Here is a 21,235-nt window from a genome sequence, read left to right as displayed (position 1 = left end):
AGAAAAAATACTCTTGATTCAATCAGAGTTTTGCTTAAATCAAAAGGAAATCCGCTCAAATTAAGAGGCTTGGTTCTTGATTTAAGCAAAAATCCGATTGAATCAAGAGTACATTTTTCTTGTCGATGTTTTTAAGAGTCTGGACTCTAGATCCAATGTGTTTTTTTTCCAGTGAACTTTTGACGGTCATGTAGTGGGAGAAATTGGAATAATGGAACATGGAACGGAAGCCTGGACAAACTCACATGGTGAGCTAGGGTCGTCTAGACGTAGCATATCGACAAGGCGCATGAAGATGAACGTTCAAAGGAACGTGTTCAGATGTTGCCTACCCGCCGGGCGCATCCGCGATTGTTTACCCGACCGAAAAGCCGACCAAAAAACACGGCCGGAACGCGCGCAACAAGCACTGCCAACCGCAAAACGGAGGGACCGAATGTAAATAACGGCCCTTAACAAAACAAAGACGCGCCCGGAGGATCGACGGAGGGACTAGCCCACAAAAAGGGTCTACCGGAAAAGCTTATCTTTCTCGCCCAGGTTTTCTTACCCCTCGTGATCTGCCCGACCCCTCCCTCCGCTCTCCTCCCTCCCGAATCCCGCTTTTCCGCGGTCAAATCGCTCCGGTGAAGGGATAGCTTTCTTCCGGCGGCGCGCCGCGTCTTCCTGACTTATTGTGGCTCCCGCGTCACTGTGGCATGTTTACCTAACGCCTTCAATTCGATGAGTTATGCAATTTCGCCACACGTTCACAAGGATTCGACGAGAGGCAGCCCAACTTGAATTCATGTTGCCTAATTCACTTTCGTGTTTTATTTTGTTAGCCTTAGTCTGACAAACTTCGGTCTTACAACTTTGGAAAAAAGAACACATTGGATCTAGAGTCCAGACTCTTGAAAACATTGACAAGAAAAAATACTCTTAATTCAATCAGATTTAAGCTTAAATCAAAAGGAAATCCGCTCAAATTAAGAGGCTTGGTTCTTGATTTAAACTTAAATCTGATTGAATCAAGAGAATATTTTCTTGTCGATGTTTTTAAGAGTCTGGACTCTAGATCCGATGTGTTTTTTTCTCCAGTGAACTTTGCCATGATAGCGAGAAGAGCAATAAGTGCATGTTGGGATGAACCTCGAGACCATAGAAGCATGTGCTAACCAAGGCTCATACAGAAATGCATTTACTGCTCTCTTTGCTATTACGGCAGAAATCTTTACATAAGTTCAGGGTGATTACGAGTCCGGAATTGTCCGGAATTAGTACTGATTTTTCAAGTGCGGTCCGGAAGTACAGAAAAAGTGCGGCAATTTCGCAAGAAGGTCCGGAATTTTTTCTTCATACGACGCGTGTTTTTTTTATCAAATCTGGAAAGTATGCAATCCCCTGCGCGTTGATTCTCAGGGTATAATTTGCCTGCAAGGTCGCGATTGTGCTGTCAGTCAATCTTCCGGGCCTATTGCCCAGATATTTGCGGTCATCGACAAGTGATTGTCCTTAGATTAGCCCACTGTAATCAGATTTTGGAAATAGTACCAAGGTTATTTGTATAATAGTAGATCAAGGAGCTTAGAAAGGGGGGCAAAATTTGAAATTCCCGCCTCTGAACTATGGCGGGAATTTCAAATTTAGTTGAAAATTGAACGAAGCGCGACAGAGCACAGGGGAGAATATGATGAGCTGCCCTGCGCCGTCCACAGCGCGCATGGTGCACGACCCACCTTTCATTATTACACTTCATCCAGCGTTGAGAGTTCACTAATTACTTCACATGACCCGTGTGTAATTTTAAAACTCGAAAATTAAAAAAAAATTTACACGATACACGAGTTTCTTCGCCAGGGAGCTCTCCCCGCAAGAAATCCGGGAGAGCGCGGAGCGGCGGCGGGCGGGCGTGCTGCCAGCGCGAAACGTGTACTGACGCCTACAAACCTAAGGGGCTACTTCACGCATTGCGCAATGCTTGAAGTATCCCCTTAGGTTTGTAGGCGTCAGTGCGCATTGCGCAATGCTTGAAGTATCCCCTTAGGTTTGTAGGCGTCAGTACGCATTGCGCAATGCTTGAAGTATCCCCTTAGGTTTGTAGGCGTCAGTGCGCGTTTCGAGCTGGCAAGCACGCCGCGCCGCAGCGTGCCATAAACTTGCCCACAATTAATAGGTCAGGGTATTAAAATGTAGAGCAATTTGACATCAAATTCGAAATTAGCGACTCAAAAACCATCAGTTACGAAACTTTCGTGATCTTTCAGTCATTATCCGACTTATTTCTTCCTATTCTTGAGTTTTGGGCCACAGTGCTTTGGCGCGAGTGTACTACCTTTCTCGTCAATATTTCGAGCACTGTTATGATAATCATTCCTCGCTCCTCTAGTGGGCGGTTGACATTGGAGCAGTCAAATCACTACCTGTCATAGCGAGTGCTTGTAGGATTATAAATTCATCCTTTACAACGTATGTAGCATTCTCAAAGGAAATTCAGATCGTTTATGATGGCGAGCATTCAACATCCGGATCGGTCCATGTTAAACCCGAATATGTCCAGAATCATAGATGATTAAAAGAGTTGAGATTTAAATAGGGCTCAGGGCTCAATAGACAATGAACTTACTAGGTTTTTTAACATACATAGAGACCGATTCACTGCTTGTCGCTGGTGCATATGGGATGGAGCCAGCTCCCAGCTATGAGCCAGTTGGGAGCGATTATTCCACTTTGAGCTTGGATAACAGTGTACAACACCAGGAGAGAAGAAGGGATGATTCCCTTAATAGCAGAGATTTTCACTGCTTACTCACCTCCCACCTGTCACCCTCTCCACCACCAGTAAGCACATCGCGTCGCGTAAAAAGTAAGAACCCTGAACATACGACCTGACTTTCGTTTTCCTTTTTCCACGCATACACAATTCGTCGTATCCGAGACGAAACGAACGTGTTTGCATATTAACTTTGCAAGATTTTACACGCGATTTATCTTTGTTTTTTCTTTCTAACTAAAATCTCTGATTACATTCAAAAATCGTAGAAATTTTTGAAAAAAATTGCGCGATCATACCCTGGTGAAAAATGGAATTGTTGAGTCAGTTTTGTAGCCGCGGAATGGAATCATGTTCCCTCGTGTGAGTACAAATCATGCAGGGTTCCCATAAAGCATATGGATTGCATTTTGCAAAAAGAAACCGAGAGCATTCTAATGTTGCTAGGATTTGTGCAACTTAGACGTGCCATATTCTACGGTACTAGATATCTGATAGTCATTTCCTCGTCTTCCATAAAAATCTCACTCCCATCTTTTTTGTTTGTCTTTTGTGGCATTGAATATAAGTATGAAAACCAAGGGGAGAAGAGGCGAGGGAGGGAGGGAGGGAAGGGAGGAGGGGGGAAGGGAGGAGTGAGGGAAGGAGAAAAAGAAGGGGTGTTACGGAGCGATCTGGATAAAGATGTGTACAGTTAACTTAAGCGTCCTCGGAAAGAGGAAAATGTCGATACCTCGTTGACAATGAGGGGAGGCTTACTTAATTGAAAAAAGAAAACGATATATCAGGAAACTTCTCGCCTCGTCTGACAAGAAGGGGCGGTATGGTGTCGTTAGTAATCTCGGCAGTGAACTTAAGATTTCTTACTTTTTAAAGGAGACAGGGCGCCTCGACAGAGACGCATAACTTTTTACGTGGGAGAAATTTACAGGCTGTGCTGATCAGTCCTCTGGTCTTTTTCAGGGTTTTCCCCAATTTCCCCCGAAATTTTTGAAGTCAAATGAGTACTATTATTTTCTTCTTTTTTCCACCTATGACTAGGACCTCGGTTTTGTTTTTTTTTTTTTTTAAAAAAAGAAGAATATCCATTTAAAAGATTAATTGAACTTTATTTTGCAAGAAGGAACTACAATTTCTGGGTCATCCGTAAAAACACATATGTTCATTCGGAAACTAATGTGCAAACGTCGTCCCTAAACTGAAACAGAAATTTTACTTCCTTATTGCAAAATGAGGTCCAATTGAACTTCCTATCTTGCACTTAAACTGCACTTGTGCAACTCGTCTTCCAAGCCCCTTAATTATCTTAACCCTTGGATGCCCAAGACTTTTTTACGCAAAGTCCCAAGTTGGGTCAAACTGACCCGATAAAAATGATTCAAGTAGGACAGAAGGAAAAGGATCGATAAAGGTGCAGAGATACAAATATTCGTGGTTGATGGATGTCCTTGTTGTATCTGCAAATTGAAGGCGCGATATCGTGAGACGTAAACTCAGGATTCTCCATCTTTGCCGCTAGCCAGGTGTTGCGTGTCGTTCAGATTCGGGAGAAAAGTTACAAAACAAGGCGCGATTCCTATCTTAGGCTGTTTTGTTCACGTAGCCCTCAAAGCACTACTACAGATGAGACAAACGGAAGCAAACACAAAGAGGAGGCAGAGTGAAAGAAAAGACGCGCGTTGATGACGGCGCAGAGATACAACTATTCGTGCCTGATGGATGTCCGTGTTGCGTCTGCCAAATTGAAGGCGCTTACCGCGAGGCGTGAACTCTCAATGCTTCGCTCTATGCTGCCGATGAACCGCCGCATAGATTAGGAAGAAAAGGTGAAAAACGAGGCTCGGCCACAGCTCTCCTATCTTCAAGGGTCGGGAGGGGGGGTATGCTAGTTTTTAAAGGAGATCTTAATTTGTATTGATAAAACTTTTTTAAAATTTAACAATGTTACTTATCTACACTTTGGTTTATTAACATATTTTTAATCAATATAATTTATCTAAATATAGTTAAATAACTTTAGGTCTAATCGCAACCGCTGGCACCTAGTCAGCTGGTATTTAAATAAATTCTTTATACATTTTTATTTTAGTTTAAATTTTTTATAAATCACATTTATTTTATCATTATTGTTTAATTTTATATTATTTTTCATAGTTATGTTAAATTTATTACTAGTTTCAATTATAGTTATAATAATTGAAATTAAGATTACTGGAGTTGCAGCGAATGAAAGAGTTGCTTTCGATAGAGTTATTCATATTATACCTCCCAGACCCACCTGGGGCGCTAGCCCCCCCCCCCCCCCCCCCCGCCTTCCACCAAAATAACCTAGCTACAGCCTGTGCATTCGTTTATAATCCTATTAGGTCCACACAGATCTTATTTTACACAACCCTTAATCAAGGTGTCTACCGCCAGTGCAGACCGGAAAATCAGGAAATAGGACTTGTTGCCAGGAAATTTTATGTCATCAGGAAAAATCGGGAAAATATCAAGAAAATCGATCATGGATCTGGAAATTCTGAGTTTTTCGAGCATTCTTCAAACGTTTGAGTCGATTCATCGAATGGTTTGATTCATGAGTGTCAATCTATTCTCGTAAAAAGTCAGGAAATTCCAGATTAAACATATTTTGGAAACTAATCAGGAAAATCCAACGTGAAAATATTAGTAGGCACCCTGTTTAATGTAAACATGTCTCGTTTGCATAGTGCCATCCAATTTACGGCTGTCGAAGTATGATTTTTCTAAAAGTATTCACGGTAATTATACATGAAGAATAAACAATATAGGAATGAATATTACCGCAACGCGATTAGGTACAATAATTTCAGAGACTGTCGCGTTGGTTCGAGGATGCCAATTAAAGAGGCTATCACGACTAGGCCGACGGAGGCGGGTGGGGAGTGGTTTGTAATTTCACCCTTGGACGCGCGTTGCCCTTCGGGAATGAAAATGATCCTTCCCCTCCCCCGTTCATCTGACGTCTGCGGGGGTGTTGTAAGTCAGTATAACATGTTTACCGAGCGGTGGTCAGTGTTTTGCGATGCTGCCATATTTTGCAAAATTTCAGCAAGTTTATCTTCATTTTTCATTTTTTTCGGCGCAGAGTCAGTTTTTGTTACAATATTTAGAGGCGATATATTCAACACGAAAGGGCCAAGCTTATACGCATTACTATTAAGCCTTCGATTTTAAAGGTAGACCACAATGCATCCTCTGCCGAGATACATAAATGGATAAATATTCGAGGATTTGAGTGTTTTGTGTTGTCCGCAAGTGTTGGGACTACGAGTTTGTACTTGTAAATCCCCAGTTCAATGATTTTGAAGATCAATTTTTATCTCAGAGCCTTATTATTAGTTAAGCAATTACTGAACTTTTTTAAAGTTCAATGAAAGCTCTTATCGCAGTAGATTCTGTTGAAGGCGATGTAGCAATGCACATAGCTCTAAAATCTTACTCTTCGGTTGGTTCTAGAAGCCAATCCGGCTCATATTTCACGGAAACAATTTAATGAACGTATTTATTCTCAAAGGAACTATGTTAAAATACATCAAATCAACACAACTATGATAGGCGCAAATTCTGGATCACTCAGTCCCCTCTGATTTAATTCATTTGTGCATGTACTTCCTTTTAACGCTTAAATACGTAAAAATCGCGCGGTCGACCGGGATGGTAATCTATTTTAACGGAGCAAAATGCGAATCGTCAACTCAAGATGAAAATCGTGCGTCAGGGCAGTGGCGGCTCTTCCGCATGCGGCATTTCAATTCAACTTCCGGGAATTTCCGGTTGATTCTGTATCGACGTTTCCGTCAATAATCAAAAAAAGGCAGCACTTCCGGAAAAGACATTTCTGCATAACTCATTTCAACACGGAAGTTTCTGGAGGTTTTTGTATTAAAAGAGGAAACTCATAATCCCTGAGCTATAAGTGGTGAGGTGCATCGGGATGGACACGGACAATTGGATTACATTTTTCAACGAGGAGCCACTATTTCTGACTCGTTTTAGCAACAACGTATGTGCCATTAGTTTACCTATACACATAGGTACTTGTTTGTATCATGCAGGGTTAGTGCATATATCTCTCACTGCAATATGTAGTTAAAGTACTCCGTATGGTGAGAATGGTGCATTGAGCAGTCTAACAAACCCATGATAGGATTACATCTTCAGAGGCAAGACAGTCTCTGCAGTTTGACGTAGAATTTTGTAACCCTTTATCCAAGATGAACCAAGTGTACTTTTTTTTTATTTTCATAAGAACGGTGCTTTCTATAGGAATCACTACTAAGTCGTATCCCTTTTTTTGGAGTGGGGACCTTAAACCTAAGTGATGATCCTCATCATGCCACACCACCTCGTTCAAAAAATGATCGAAGAAATGTGGATATATTCGAATCTGATTCTACCCACTATGATTCTGTTCTCCCGCAGCTAAACCAACGACGTATCAAGGTCCTCTTAAAACTGAGTCTTGTCTCAGTTAAAGACCGAACAAAGTCTACTTAACTTTAGTAATTGTATTATATACACAAATTTTTACGAAGCAACCCGATACAATGATAACAAAGGGGGAAACGGGAAACAAGGCTAAAAACCATCACTAAAAACCTTGGACGTTTCGGCTCATAACTGAGTCATTTTCAGTCAAAAAATAAATTAAAAAAGTATCGAAGAAAAAACCTGAGACCCACATATTAGTGGCCGAGATCCGAGGAAAACTTTCCGTAAATGCATTATAGAGAAGATTTCTGTTCTCTCTGCCATTGGACAGTGAGCTAAAATGTTGTGAATCGCAGTAATATCTGATGCAACCTCAAAATTTGGAGACTGGGCGCAAGATTAACTTCGTGCCATAATATCTACAAAAACGAGATCAAGAAAAACCTCCTCTCGAGACATTTGCTTGGATATTAATGACATTTTTTTCAGCGAGATCCACGCAAAAAAATGAACCTCAATAAAATGAAAATAAGCAACCTTTTTCTTACTGTTCAAATTTGTTCAAATTAAAGAAAGCAATGGAAAATAAGAAATTCATCTACAATATTTCTTCTGGTACTGCAGACATTTAACCGAGAGCAGAGGGCAAGCAATTAGTCAATGAAGAGACGGGCATCGCCCGATGTTGAGATTTAATGGAGAAATTAGGTTTGTCTCAACTCTCGGATGCGGAGGAAAAGTTTTGCTTTTTTTTAATGAATGCAAGCTCCGGGATTTTATATTGAATCTTTTTTAATAAGAGACTAGCGAAGGCTCTTACTCCCGTATAATTTGTCCTCATCATCGTTGCTAGACGCCTCTCATAACCCATCCCTTAATTCATGCACCATACAAATTTTTCCAGAGCTGTACTTATTCTTTTTGCTAAGCGAACAATTATCTTGTCGAGCCATTGTTGTCACTTGTGGGGCAAGGTGGTCCCGAAATATCCCCATGATAACAATGGGAAAAACTAATATACTCGAAGAGTTGCTTTCTCGAACCCGACGATAATGGAGTATCCTCTGCGACAGTTGTTTTTACTACGTTCTAGATTTTTGATTTCTGTGTCTGTTTGTTGCAGGTTCTGCTTTGATGCAAATTGTCGAGGTGTACAAAGAAGTCCAATCACAACAAATGAACATTGTAAGTAAAACTCTTCCTTAATACATCAAAAAAACACTAATAATCTCGCCCTCAAATTAAATCTTGTACACTAACACCTGAATGAGGCAGAATGCGCGAATGGACCATTGTATCAACATACCAAAAGTTCTGGACAATTCTCTTGGTTCCTTAACTCATGATAATACATATATGTGAAATATGACGTGGCTTAGCAGCCTCCAAGTTTTCTAGAATACTAGAAAGTTCCACCTCACACTAGGCAGTAGAACAGATAGCAGCGCGGAGAAAGGCTATTGGTGTAGTTAGTCACGTGGGTTGCAGAAACGCGAAATGAAGGGGCGACGACGCGCGACGGAGGGCACAGCGCTAGAGGCGATGCTACACCTCAGCCGCGCGTTAATGGAAATTGCCGTCTTTTTGATTAAGAAATTATCATTGTTTCATCGATTAAAACTCGAGGGTTGCTTCAACTTCCTCCGCCCTTTTCGAAGCTCAATTTACTCTTTTGACTCCTCTCCGAAGCGCCATCTAAGGCGCTCGAGCACAAGATGAAAACTGAATTCGCTTATTTTAGTTACGTACTTGAAACCCTTTGATCAGTTTTGGTCCACTTCCATATTCGTTTTTAACTTTTCTTTTTTTTTCTTGTTTCAGCTGAAAGCATTCTACGTCGATCTTCTGGTGCCTCTCGAAACAAATCTGGAAAAGGACACCAAAGTTGTACAGGTGAGGCTGAAAACATTTTCAAATCTACGATCCTTACAAATCGATGATTGGTAGTCATGAAGTTCCCAGGTCACAAGGGTCACATTAGCCCCTTCGAAGGCGCCTCGTTTGCAATTCGGGTATTATTAATGCATGTTGGATGGCCTACCCGCGAGGAGCAGTCGTGTATCACTTGCTGTCATCTCTCCCACACCCCCTCTCTTTTCGAATCTCCTGTCCATGACTTGCTACTTTAACACTGAACATTTATAGTTTAATTATTATAGCAATTAACTTGCCAGGTACAGAGGTCGGATTTGCATTCTCGTGTCTTTGCAACTCTGTCTTTCCTCCATTTAATTCTATGAAAAATAATCGATTCTTGGTGAAACCGTCCCCTCGATATATTCCGACTATTTTACATGCATTTATAGGGATGAAGATCTTCTTGCGTACTGACTCGCAAACATTTTCACTGGCACAGGTCAAACTATGTTCGCTTCAGAATAGTTTCGAGCCATACCTACTAGTACTAGTTATGATCTACCGAACCATAATCCGAGCATAGTTATGAATGAAGCAAGGCAAGAGTCAGAGCTGATATCTCTGGTTTGCTCATTTAAGCACCTACCAATATGTACGGTGAAACTAATGGCATTTATGATATTTTTTTTGTATGGTGCGCCAGAGGGAGTAATTTCCTATGAAAAAAACAGTACAATTTGTTTCTAACAATCCTCTCGTTGTTTGCTTTGCAAGAAGCAGTTTCTTGACACTTTGAAATACTATTGCATTGAAAAACGGCTATTTCTGGCTCATCTCAGGAACATTTGTGCAGATGACACTACGGACCGTATTCGATAGCGGTTCGATGTCTCGTTTGGTTCAAAACAATAGAACATAACCTCGAACAAATATTTTAGGATTTAAGTTGGAAAAGCTGAAAATGAGAATAACAATTTCACTTTTCATTGCCATTTAGTTCTCATAAGAATAAAAAATCTATAAAGAAAAACCTGTTCTGTCAGATTTCTAGATTGACTTTTGAGGCTATGTTTACATGTTGAACCAATCGATATCGATACAATCTCACCTGTTTGATGTAGATACAATTTTTTTAAGAGCAGCCCGAGACAATGATAACAGTGGAAAAAGTAAGGAGGAAAAATGGGAAACAAGGCTTAAAATACACAATTAATAAAACCCGAGACGTTTCGACTCAAAACTGAATCATTTTCAGTCGGAAACAATAAAAATGTTTTTAAAAAACCTGAGCCCTACATAGTGGTGGATGGTTTTTCTCACATTGGATGGATTTTCTACATGGATTTTCTCAGATCCCGGCCGCCACCATGTAGGGCTCAGGTTTTTCATCGTTTCTTTTTAAATTTTTATTGTTTCCGACTGAAAATGACTCAGTTTAGAGTCGAAACGTTTCGGGTTTTATTAACTATGTATTTTTAGCCTTGTTTCCCATTTTTCCTCCTTGTTTTTTCCACTGTTTGATGTGTCGAATACGATCGATTTTCAATTCTAGGGGTGATCAGGCGCCCATGTCCCCCCCTCCCCTTCGGACTCTCATGATCAGTCGAATATCAAGGGAAACTCGATCGTGAAAATTTGGGCGGTTGCTACTCCCTTCACACGGAGAAAAGAACTTCGTGCGTGGGACCCGAAGTTTAGGTCATATGGATCTCTGAAGTTTTCGGATTGAGCATCTGAACACTTTAAGGTCTAGCTGCCGAAGTTCAGGTCAGACATCTGAAACTTCAGTTCTTACATCTGAAGTACTCTAGATGTGAGAACCGAAGTTTTTCGGATGTGAAAACCGAAGTGCTTCGGATGTAAGAACTGAAGTTTCAGATGTCTGACCTGAACTTCGGCAGCTGGACCTTAAGTGCTTAGATGCTCAATCCGAACACTTCAGAGATCCATATGACCTAAACTTCGGGTCCCACGCACGAAGTTTTTTTCTCCGTGCAGTAAGTCGGCAGTGAGGCTTTTCCTAGGGATTCGTCTCGTTCTCCGACGATCACTCCATCCGTTACAGGCGTAAAACGTTATTTACCGCGCTTTAAGAAGGAACCGGAGCGGGCTTGGAGATAAACCGAAGGCGGCGCGGGAGGTTCTCCGAATTTTCGTGCGCGCTCGGCAATAAAGGTCGCGGCCCGCGATGCTTTTGAAGTGGCAGCGCGATAAAATGACGGAGAAAGGTGATACGGCGGATATTACGGGAGGTGCCCCCGTTAAAATTGCACCGTCCCCCCTCCCCCTCCGGAGCGATGGCGCGGCGGCCTCCTTGGCGCTTTTGGAGGAGCTCGTGTTATTTCCGTAGGAGCGGAAATTATTCTTGCTCCCAGCCAGGGCAACCCCCCCCCCCCTCTTCCTGGCCCACGCGGGCTTTTTAAATGTTTTCGCCGACTTAACAGGTTCATCTCCCGAGGAGAGCTGCGAGGTGAGGGAGGAGGGGGCATCCAAACGGCAGGCTTCTATCGCTGCCGCGCTTCTAAGTCTACGAGAGCCCTGTTCTTCATGTAACCCCATGCTTTTCAGGCAGCGGCGTGGCGTGAATTGCGATATATCGATTGTGATACCATTTAAACCTATGAAAAAGGATCGATAAATAGGGTGTTCCCAGCGAACACCTTAATTATCGATTCTTTGCCGTGGGTTTAAATGGCATAACAATCGATATATCGCAATTCACGCCACGCCACTGTTTTCAGGGCTCGCGTGAAAATAGAGATACGCCCTTATGTCGAAGGAGCGACGAGTAGCAACGCCGTATCATCTTCTAGACTTTGCCAAATGTCTTCCGATCGAATACAGATTTTCTGCAAAACTTGTAAGCCTCGAAAGGAAAGTACCTACTTTAGATATACAGTCTACAGATGCATCCCCAATAAAAGAATCAGACATCAAAATGAAAAAAAAGAGAAAATATCAAGTGTCAGGGGATTTTGACAACCACCCCTTGAAATCCCAAGCCGGTTGAAATTAATCCGACTATCTCTGCTGTGGGCTGATTATTGAAATTGATAGACAAAACAATAGACAAAGAAGACAAAATGAAAATAAAGCGATCCCATGGATGGTCGCAATGGACAAAGGAGGTAAGTAATAGACTAACTAACGGCATGGCAATACCCAAGAAGACCCTACTGTTAGTCCATAATTTGCCCCCTCAGTCTTCTATAGGAAACACCCATTTCAACCAATAGGATCACTCCTTACTCGCCATGTCTTCTTTGTCTATCGCCCTTTCTATCAATTTCAATAATTAGCCCCTTTAGGGAGTTATGGGCCGGTATATACGAGCTATAGATGTATAGGTCTGTATAATTACATCCTAAAATAGAATCAAACATCAAATTGAAAAAAAGAAGTGCCAACACAGCCAAAGATTGGAGAGATGTGATCGGACCTCGATATTTAACTTTCCTCTCGACTCTGAGGGACATCTCTGTGGCAGCATGGCGCGAAGTACTGCGAATTCACGCCTCGCGCCATCGACCCTTCAATTTTGAAGATGCAACACGGACATCCATCAAGCACGAATAATTGTATCTCTGCGCCGTCATCAACGCGCGTCCTTTCCCTTGCTCTATTTCTGTATTATTTTTGGTTCCGTATAGGATGACGATCGTTAGGAACACCTTTTTTCCATATAAAACTAGAGGGCTACGCCCCATGACCGCTTCGTGACTCAACCTTAAGAAGCGCTTCGCGCCCCAGGAGTTAAACGTTGCGCGGGGTATCTATGATTTTATATTACGAAGTAAAATTTATTTATTGACTTATTTTTGAAAACTTTTTTTACACCTCTCATTTCTTTTTAATTTGCAGTCGGAACAGAAGCGGTTTTTGCAGCAACATAAGCAAAGGATGGAGAGCTACAGTAAAGCGGCCGCCGCCATGAAAAAGCAGCGCAAAAAAAGAGTTGGCTCCAAATCCTCAGTTGCGATGGACAAAGAGCTGAAGGTACGTTCCTCATTCATTCTGTTACGTGTGGACTCCATTCATTATAAACGAATTGAGTAGGGAACAGTCAAGTTCAATTCAGAGCAGTATCCTGATTGAAAATGTAAAAGTTTTATCAGTCACCACTTTGTCTAAAAATATAAATGAAAAATTACACTACCTTTTATAGAAGTATATCATTAAATTAATTTCTACACTAAAAAGTACATTATATAGCTTTCAATTTGTTCTTTTAAGTGTATGAAAGCATAGGGATAAATTCTAGTTTTGTGTCTGTTGTAATTCCAGCCACCTATACTGTTTTTGATATATTTAAGAAGAAATATTCAAAATCCTCATGTGCTTTTTACATTTTTGGGGGGAAAATAAGTAACTTGATAACTGATCTCTCATGTGATGCCGATTGTAGATTCCTGAAAAATCTTTAAATGAATCACACAATTTTCCATAAAAAATCACGGTTTATTGTAACCAAAGAATTCTCTTGTATACCAGTTGATGAACTAGTATTGAGGCGCGATGCAATTGTATGATTAACAAACAAAATGTCACAAAAAAATTTGATCCCTTAACTTAGAGACTATGGTAACTTGCCTACATTTCATTATTTTGTCAGTAATAGTGTTCAGAATAATGACACTGCACAACACCCAAAAGAGTAAAAATTCTTAACCACGCGTATGCATAGAGGGGCAATTTTTTAAAGCGATGCAATCACCATAAACATGATTATATTTGTCTTTAATTTGGCTTCAAAACAGATTTATTGGCAAGGCGAGTTGATTTTTGATGTTGTGGTTTTTTCTCGACGAAATGATAATTAACTTTCCTCCTCTGTTTTTTCAGAACATGCAAATTTTAGAGGAGGAGAAATCGAAGTTAGACTCATTTTGTGAACAGAGCTTAAAAAGTGTAAGTATTTTTTTGTTTCCTTCTCTTGAAAAACAACCCAAGAATACCCCATTAAAAAAGTCTTTCCGGGCCGTAGGCGCCGCAACGCGGCGTCGCTGCTTTATTGTGATTCGCACGCCGGTCACTCGTTAAACCGCTCAAAATACGACAAAATGTGTAAAATTTTTGCTTCGAAGGAGAGTAACTCCGAAAAATTTACCGGAATGACCTTTTTCCATCCATTAAAATGAATTTTTAACATTTACCTACGCCTAAATCGCGACGGCGGAGGGGTCTAGGGTTGACCTAGACGCTTCAAATTTTGTATACGTTACTCTGACATGCTAATACAACTTTTTCTCAGCATGAGTCGTTTCCGGAAAAAAAGTCATTTTTCCGACCCGGCGTAGTTCCATATCGACGGTGTAAGTCGGCAATCACATAACTCGGTTTGCGACGCTGCAGACTTCCTGTCATACTTAATTTTTCATACGGAAAACTACTCAACGGCAATTCTTTAAAAGTGCCGTGATTTTTCGTTTCTATGCGAAGAAAATTCTGCCAAAACTTCAAGGAATAGTGTCAATTTGTTCTCCTTTAAAAAAATAACATAGAGTCGAAGATTTTTAGACACCGCAAACGAGTTATGTGAGTGCCGACTTACGCCGTCGATATGTCAGTTTTTCAATTCCATCAATGAGTCGAGATGATGAAAGCGGATGAAGCCATACTCAGAACCCACATTCCTGTATTCTCGTAAAAGTTGGCCAGCTTTTTGGGTCTTAGAAAGCCCTGAGGTACCAAGACGGTTAAATTGTCCATAATTTGTAAGAGAGCTACTTTCGGCTCCTATGCGATCACACCTCTCGCCGTATCCCTTGCCCTCGTAGAGAATAATCAAAGACGCCAAAATCTGGAACTGAAGTTTTTAATTTACGCGCTGATATCCCCTACTTCAGACCCTCGACCCTACATTCCTCGTGTCCCTTCCTCGCGACATAAAAACTCCCGATTTCCTTTTTAATGAACGCCTATTTTTTATCCGAACAATCTATCGCGCGGTTTTCAGATCGCGCTGTAAACCCGCGCCTTAGTTGCACTTAGAGCTAAAAATTCTTGCTTCTTGCATAAGATATGAAATGGACGCATTTAAATCAAAAGGAACTATATCCATAATGACATAAGCCCTGCCATGCATGCGTTCTTATGAATCTCAGGGTTCATGATAGAATGTATATAGTTCCTTTTGATTTAAATACGGCCAAATGGATTGGTTGTGCACTGAACAGCTATGGTAGAGCAGGGCAGGATTTACCTACTTGCCGCCCCCTTCTCATTCGGTTTGAAACATAAATAAAAACCATCAAGTGAACGTGTCAGCGGGGGAAGGATGCAGAAGACGCGTTTACTTGTGTTGGACACATTTTTTGGGAAAGCCCTGTCAACACTACTAGCAAAAGTTCACGGAACTTTGCGCGAAAGTTAAGTTCCGTAAATCTATCTCTGTATGGACAAGGCCTTCCATTCATAAGAAATGAACGAAAAAATTATGAAAGAACAAACATAAATGCAGTTTAATGATTTTAACTTCCGCCGCCGCGCCGCGCAGACTGCACTGTGTTTGGCGCAATGCGTAAAGTATTCCGACAGTCTTGTAGGCGCTAAGCGTTTCACGCTGACCGCACTGTCTTTGGCGCAATGCGTGAAGTATTCATGAATTCTTGTAGGCGCTATCCGTTTCACGCTGATTGCAGTGACCGCACTGTGTTTGATGCAATGCGTGAAGTATTCGTGCAGTCTTGTAGGCGCTAATATGTGTTACATGCCGACCACCGCGCCGAGGGCTTCTCCTTTTCATCTCAAGTCCTCGTCATCATTTCTCTTCAAGTCGCGCCTTTCCAGGCCAAATTGTGTGTTTGGTTTCTCTCGTAACTCGACTAATTAAAGGTGCTGTCTCTTGTATCACTGAAAGACGACAAAATTAGAAATTACTATACTCTCAGGAAATGAGAGATTTTGTTTCCTTTTCTCGTTTGTAATTTTTTTTCTAAATTCGATTTATTTATACCTACATTTAAAAAACTTGCAAAATTTGCCGCCCCCTAGATTTACCCCCATGGGCTGCGGCCCATGTGGCCATCCCTTAATCCGGCCCTGTGGCAGAGACGTGTTTTAATCGTCAGTACTGGGTCTAATGGACGTATTTCTACTAAACGAAACCAGAGATAGGTATGAAAAAAGGGGTGTGCTCCCTAGTCGAGGGCCGTAAGAACTAATGCGGGAATTATAAAGCGCCAGTGACGTCAGCGACGACGAAGCCGCCTTTCCGTTTCTCCAAAGGTAGTCACGCCCACTTTTACATTGTTTCTTAAGCAGCTTTCTAGAGCACACCCCATCTTTCCCGCTCATCTATAGTTCCATTTAATAGAAATAAGTCCAAATGCCGAATTTTTACGTTCCTAATGAATGGAATTTATCTTTAAAGACAGGATGAACACGGCTGATGCATAAGTAAAAATAAATATTATTTCATTACCACTGAAAACTGACATCGCTGCATTTTAGCTACAGTGTATTATATCCGTTGATCCCGACAATTCCCCTCTTTTTAATCGCGGTTATAATTTTAAATCAAGTCTGTTCATTGGTTTATGTATGGGAGCTGCGTTTGCAAAATGTCCCCTCGTCTGAAAACGAGAAAATGAAGGGTTCTCAAGAATTAATGAGAATTGAAGGGAGGGCGAGGAAATTAGCAGATCTTTGATTGAGTTTCAATCGTTAACTTAGTCCGGTCCCGCTGCCAGTCGTTGCTTTGAAAAATTGAAGCAAAAACCTAATCATGGATTTCAAAGCAGTGGTAATTCATGCAAGTTGATTACACTACTTTCATTCAGTTTAATCAATTACAAACCATCGAGTTTAGGTGAGGTACCATGCCTCGATGATTTTCCATATTTTTCTCTTTGGGTCCATTTTTTAAAGCTAGTCTTGCCGCCTTTCTGGAATCTCTCTCCCATTTGAGGGGCCTGGAGGACAAAACGTATTGGTGCAGTTTTTGCTTTTTCAAGAAATACCTGTTTTAAGTTTCACATGGAGCCTCATGGCAAAGAGGAAGTTTAAACTCACGTTTTCATGCTTTCAAGTTGGATTTTAGTTGTGAATTTTTCATAGAAATTCCTTTCAAACTAGTTTTAGTCGAGATCATAAATATCTCAATTTTTTTTCAAAAACTGCACTTTTGCGCCTTTTTCGCCAAGCCCCTCTTTGAAATTCGATTTTACGCTCTGACGGGGGGCCCGGATGGGGGGGGGGGGAGTAAAAGGGGAAAACAGATAAATTCCACTGAGGTTTTTTCCTGTTCGGACATTCACTACTGCAGCTAAGACAACGGAGAACCCAAAAATAATGAAGATGTATTTAAAACGCACATGTTGCTGTTCTAGGGAAAAACGCCGTTTTTCACCCGTAAAGGGACTTTAGGTGAAATTGCGAACAAACTTCTCTGAAAAATTGGAAGGAAAATATTCACAAGTTTACCTGAAAATTCGTGTTTTATCAAAGAAAATTTGGCAACACCAGAAGGTTCATACGACGTCTTCCCTTAGCACGACAGAATGTAAAACCGTTCGCAAGGAAAAGAACATACACGTCTCCTGAAGCTGAATATTCTGCTATTTCTAAACTATGAAAGTCGAGTGGAGTCGAAAACAACTAATTTTTGTCGTTGAAGCTTTTGCGGACATTGGATCATTCGATCTGGCAACACTCACTACAAAATACTACACATAGTACTACGATGAGTACGATGACAAGTTCTTGTCCTCTCATTGGTTCGTTCTGTTTTGAATGGTTCATTCATGACTTCCGCAGTGCCTATGGCGCATGCGCAGCACGCGTGCGCGGGCACGCATGGTGCGGGTGCGGACTACTCGCACAGTCTGTAAACAAAAAGTGCAACTGTGCAAAGGTGCAAAGAGTGACTCTTTTCTCGATTAATTCGGCGCAGATTTCTTTGTTGATTTAGAATAATGTGTGCAATCAAGGGTGGTAAGAATGTTACTTTTACCCTCATTTAAATTTTAGCAAACATCTGAAGAACTGAATTTGTCAATATATAAGTATGGTCAATGTATGGTTAGGTTTTCATATGTGAAGTTCAGACTAGCCAAAAATGTTGTTCGATCAAATGGAGTTTAATTTTCTCCCTCATGATCATGTCATAGCTAGTACTAACATCCCTTATACGCACGGGCATAGACATGTTATTGTCAAATAAATATATTGTATTCAAATTAAGTGAATTTCTGAGGTTGGAATACAATGCAGGATGATTTTGAACCCTGAACTCACTGGTTAAAACGTTATTTTGAGTCTATCCTTTGAATTATTTTCGCAAGGCCCTCTTAGTTGTTTCTTCAAAGGTAAATGCTTTTTTGTACTTAAGGTGATTCGATGGACGCCATATTTTAAGTCAGAACGGTATGCGATATATCGCATCAATTGGTTCCATTTTTTCAGCTACTCGTCATTTTTCTCCAATTTTGAGATCGCCATTCTGTTGTCAGGAGTCTAAAGCACTCACTTACCAATTTTAACAGAGAAACTCAACGTGAATTTTTCAGAGAGATAACATTGCATTCGATACTGATATCGAAATTGCACTCGAATGCGATATTTTCTCTCTGAAAAAACCACGCCTTTATTACATTGAATTTCTTTGTTAAAAATTTGTAAGTGAGTGCTTTAGACTCCTGACAACAGAATTGCGATTTCAAAATTGGAGAAAAATGACGAGTAGCTGAAAAAATGGAACCAATAGTTGCGATATATCGCATGCCGTACTGACACAAAATATGGCGTCCATCGAATCACCTTAAAGCCAGTGGACATATTATCAATGGTGTGACAATCTAACGATCCCAAAACTACAGAGGTTAAATTATCTCTAGACTTCAGAGAGGCGTTTTGTCCTGCTGCACTTTTATTTACTCTCATTTAAATTAATTGTTCATAATAAGATAATTCTATGAGCTTCATTTGACCATACAATCAACTGAACTGCAATTTTCGGATGCACCAAATAGGTCTTGAGTGATTTAAGTTATAATTTCTTGAAGTTGAGAATCAATTTTCCTTAGGTTTGGAAAAGGTAAATGTGATACCTAATATGATTTCTTTTTGTCCAAGAAATGAGTTTAGATTTCCGTATTACTCTGGATCTTAAATTTTCGTGTCATTTGCTATTTCAGGCCATGACGCAAGAGCGACGTCGGTATGGGTTTGTGCTAGAGCGCCACTGTTCTCTAGCAAAGCACTATTTGGCATATCACTCGAGCGGTCAGTCTATGTACCAGAGAGGCCTGGATGACTGGCAAGACATTGCTAAAACTCGAGAATTCTTACCTGAGTCTGTCGACTCAATGTTTGCTTCCAAATTGCGTGTAAGTATAAGCTATAATTCCTTTAATTTTTATTCATTAGAAATCAGTGATTTTTAGGTAAAAGCAGCAGAGAAAATGCTAGATCTTGCATTCACAGAATATGCAAAACAAGAGTTGAACTCGAGGAAAATGAAATAGATACTGTTTATAAATCATCACTGAAGGAAATGCAAGTAAAAATGAAAATTCAAGGGTTGTAAGGCTGCCCTATTGAGTGGTTAGAAAGACAAAGCTCATAAACGCAGTTTTTGCCTTTTCCATTATTACATGCTTTAAGTTTCAAAATCACATGGTGCATTATGGTGGTAAGGAAGCTCAAACTTACTTTATGATGTTAAAAAATCAGATTTGAGCTGAGAATTTTTCACTACATATATATTACGACTAGTTTTAGTTGAAACTATTAATATCTCATTCTTCTCAAAAACTGCGCTTATACAGTTATGCACCTTGTCCGCCAAGCCTCTCCATTATGAATTCTGTGAGCCTAAGACTTTGAAGAATAGTCTATGAATCGCTAGAACAGATCAGGGTTTTGGAGCTTTCTACCCTATTGGCTGCGAACGATTAAGTAGTCAATGATTGGTGCCAAAAACATGCACTTCAGATATTCTCGAGGCAAAGAAACAGCTTAAATCGGGACTAAGGTCGCAAATAATGATAAGAACACGTAAAATTATTTTATGTGTTCTTTTTATTATTTGCGGCCGTAGTCCCGATTTAAGTTGCTTCTTTGTCAGTGTTTCGGGCCAATTAAGTTGTTCTTTCCATGGATATTCTGTAGGTAGGTAATACGATTTTTATTTTATAATTTTTAGCAAATCAGCATGTGGCCAGATGATGATGGAATGCAAAGAATGGAGGATGATAGAGTGTCGGTAACTTCCCAGCTGCGAAAGACTAAGTCAATGGATGCGTCTTGTCTCGATATCCGTGCCATGCATGAAGTCACCAGTCCGACCATGACCCATAATCTACTCTCACGTGCCAAATCAGATTTTAACCTCTCTGCATCAAACCATTCCCTAAACCAAGGTTTGTATCTAACGTATTTTTCTTCTTTTTTCCAAGATTTTTATCTCTGGAAGGAGAGAAATTTGTATTAATTATGTGTACGCAATTTCACCAATGAGACAGTTTCTCTTGCATTCTTCTGTTAGGTATCGTAAAAAATGGCACGCATTGACTTTTGACACTTTTATGAATATGGCATCATTCAATGTAATAAAGAACAACAAAGTTCCTCACTCTCAGGAATACCAGATAAGCATGAGCCCTTGCTCTGAATAAGCCTTCATGTCTGAATCAGATCTGATTTTTCAAAATCAAAGTGACCAATCCATGTTTTAAATAACCTGGGAATACTTACCATGATTCATCAGGGAATGAAATATTTTCGGTAAAATCAAGAAATTTATAAGGGGATCCATCTTGAGAGGCCATTGACACTATCTTGTTTGATGTTAGCGGCACTCATTGACTAGCCACTAAAAAATCACCCATGAGATGAAGAGAAATCAATAAATATATTTGAACACTGAAGAAAAGTCAAGTTTTTCTACAAAAAATCTGGGAGTAAAAGAGGCCCCTGAACTCACTTTAAATGCGACTTTGTTGTACATCAAAAATTCAAGTTGGAGGTTGTAGTGGGGTACTCCCTGATGGGTTTTTGGGCAATTTCGAAATAGGTTGTCGGAGCTCCTCGAAAAATAATCGCATTTTTGTGGTTTTTTAGGGGTAAAATAGCAAAATTGGCCTCCGGGCGACAAATTAAACCCCCTCTCCCTCATCCTTGCCTTGACCGATCTGAATTTTTAGTATGTTTTTACCTGGTATAAGATGG

General features: G+C 40.5%; 1 protein-coding gene across 6 annotated transcripts in view; it reads left to right on the top strand.

Annotated features, from left to right (window-relative positions):
• The window catches only part of IRSp53 (Insulin receptor substrate 53 kDa), a 566,313-nt gene that overhangs the window by 530,130 nt on the left and 14,948 nt on the right, over nucleotides 1-21,235 (top strand). For all 6 annotated transcript variants that reach the window (XM_072296691.1, XM_072296692.1, XM_072296693.1 and 3 more), the window contains 6 exons: nucleotides 8,331-8,392; nucleotides 9,029-9,100; nucleotides 12,926-13,060; nucleotides 13,907-13,972; nucleotides 19,201-19,392; nucleotides 20,211-20,427. In XM_072296691.1, the coding sequence (XP_072152792.1) occupies nucleotides 8,331-8,392; nucleotides 9,029-9,100; nucleotides 12,926-13,060; nucleotides 13,907-13,972; nucleotides 19,201-19,392; nucleotides 20,211-20,427 (744 nt within the window). The remainder of the gene's footprint in view (nucleotides 1-8,330; nucleotides 8,393-9,028; nucleotides 9,101-12,925; nucleotides 13,061-13,906; nucleotides 13,973-19,200; nucleotides 19,393-20,210; nucleotides 20,428-21,235) is intronic.

This window comes from Bemisia tabaci, chromosome 2, assembly GCF_918797505.1.
Source record: "Bemisia tabaci chromosome 2, PGI_BMITA_v3".
Lineage (NCBI taxonomy): Eukaryota > Metazoa > Arthropoda > Insecta > Hemiptera > Aleyrodidae > Bemisia > Bemisia tabaci.
Note: the sequence above shows the minus strand (reverse complement) of the source record. Positions and strands in the feature narration are given on the sequence as shown.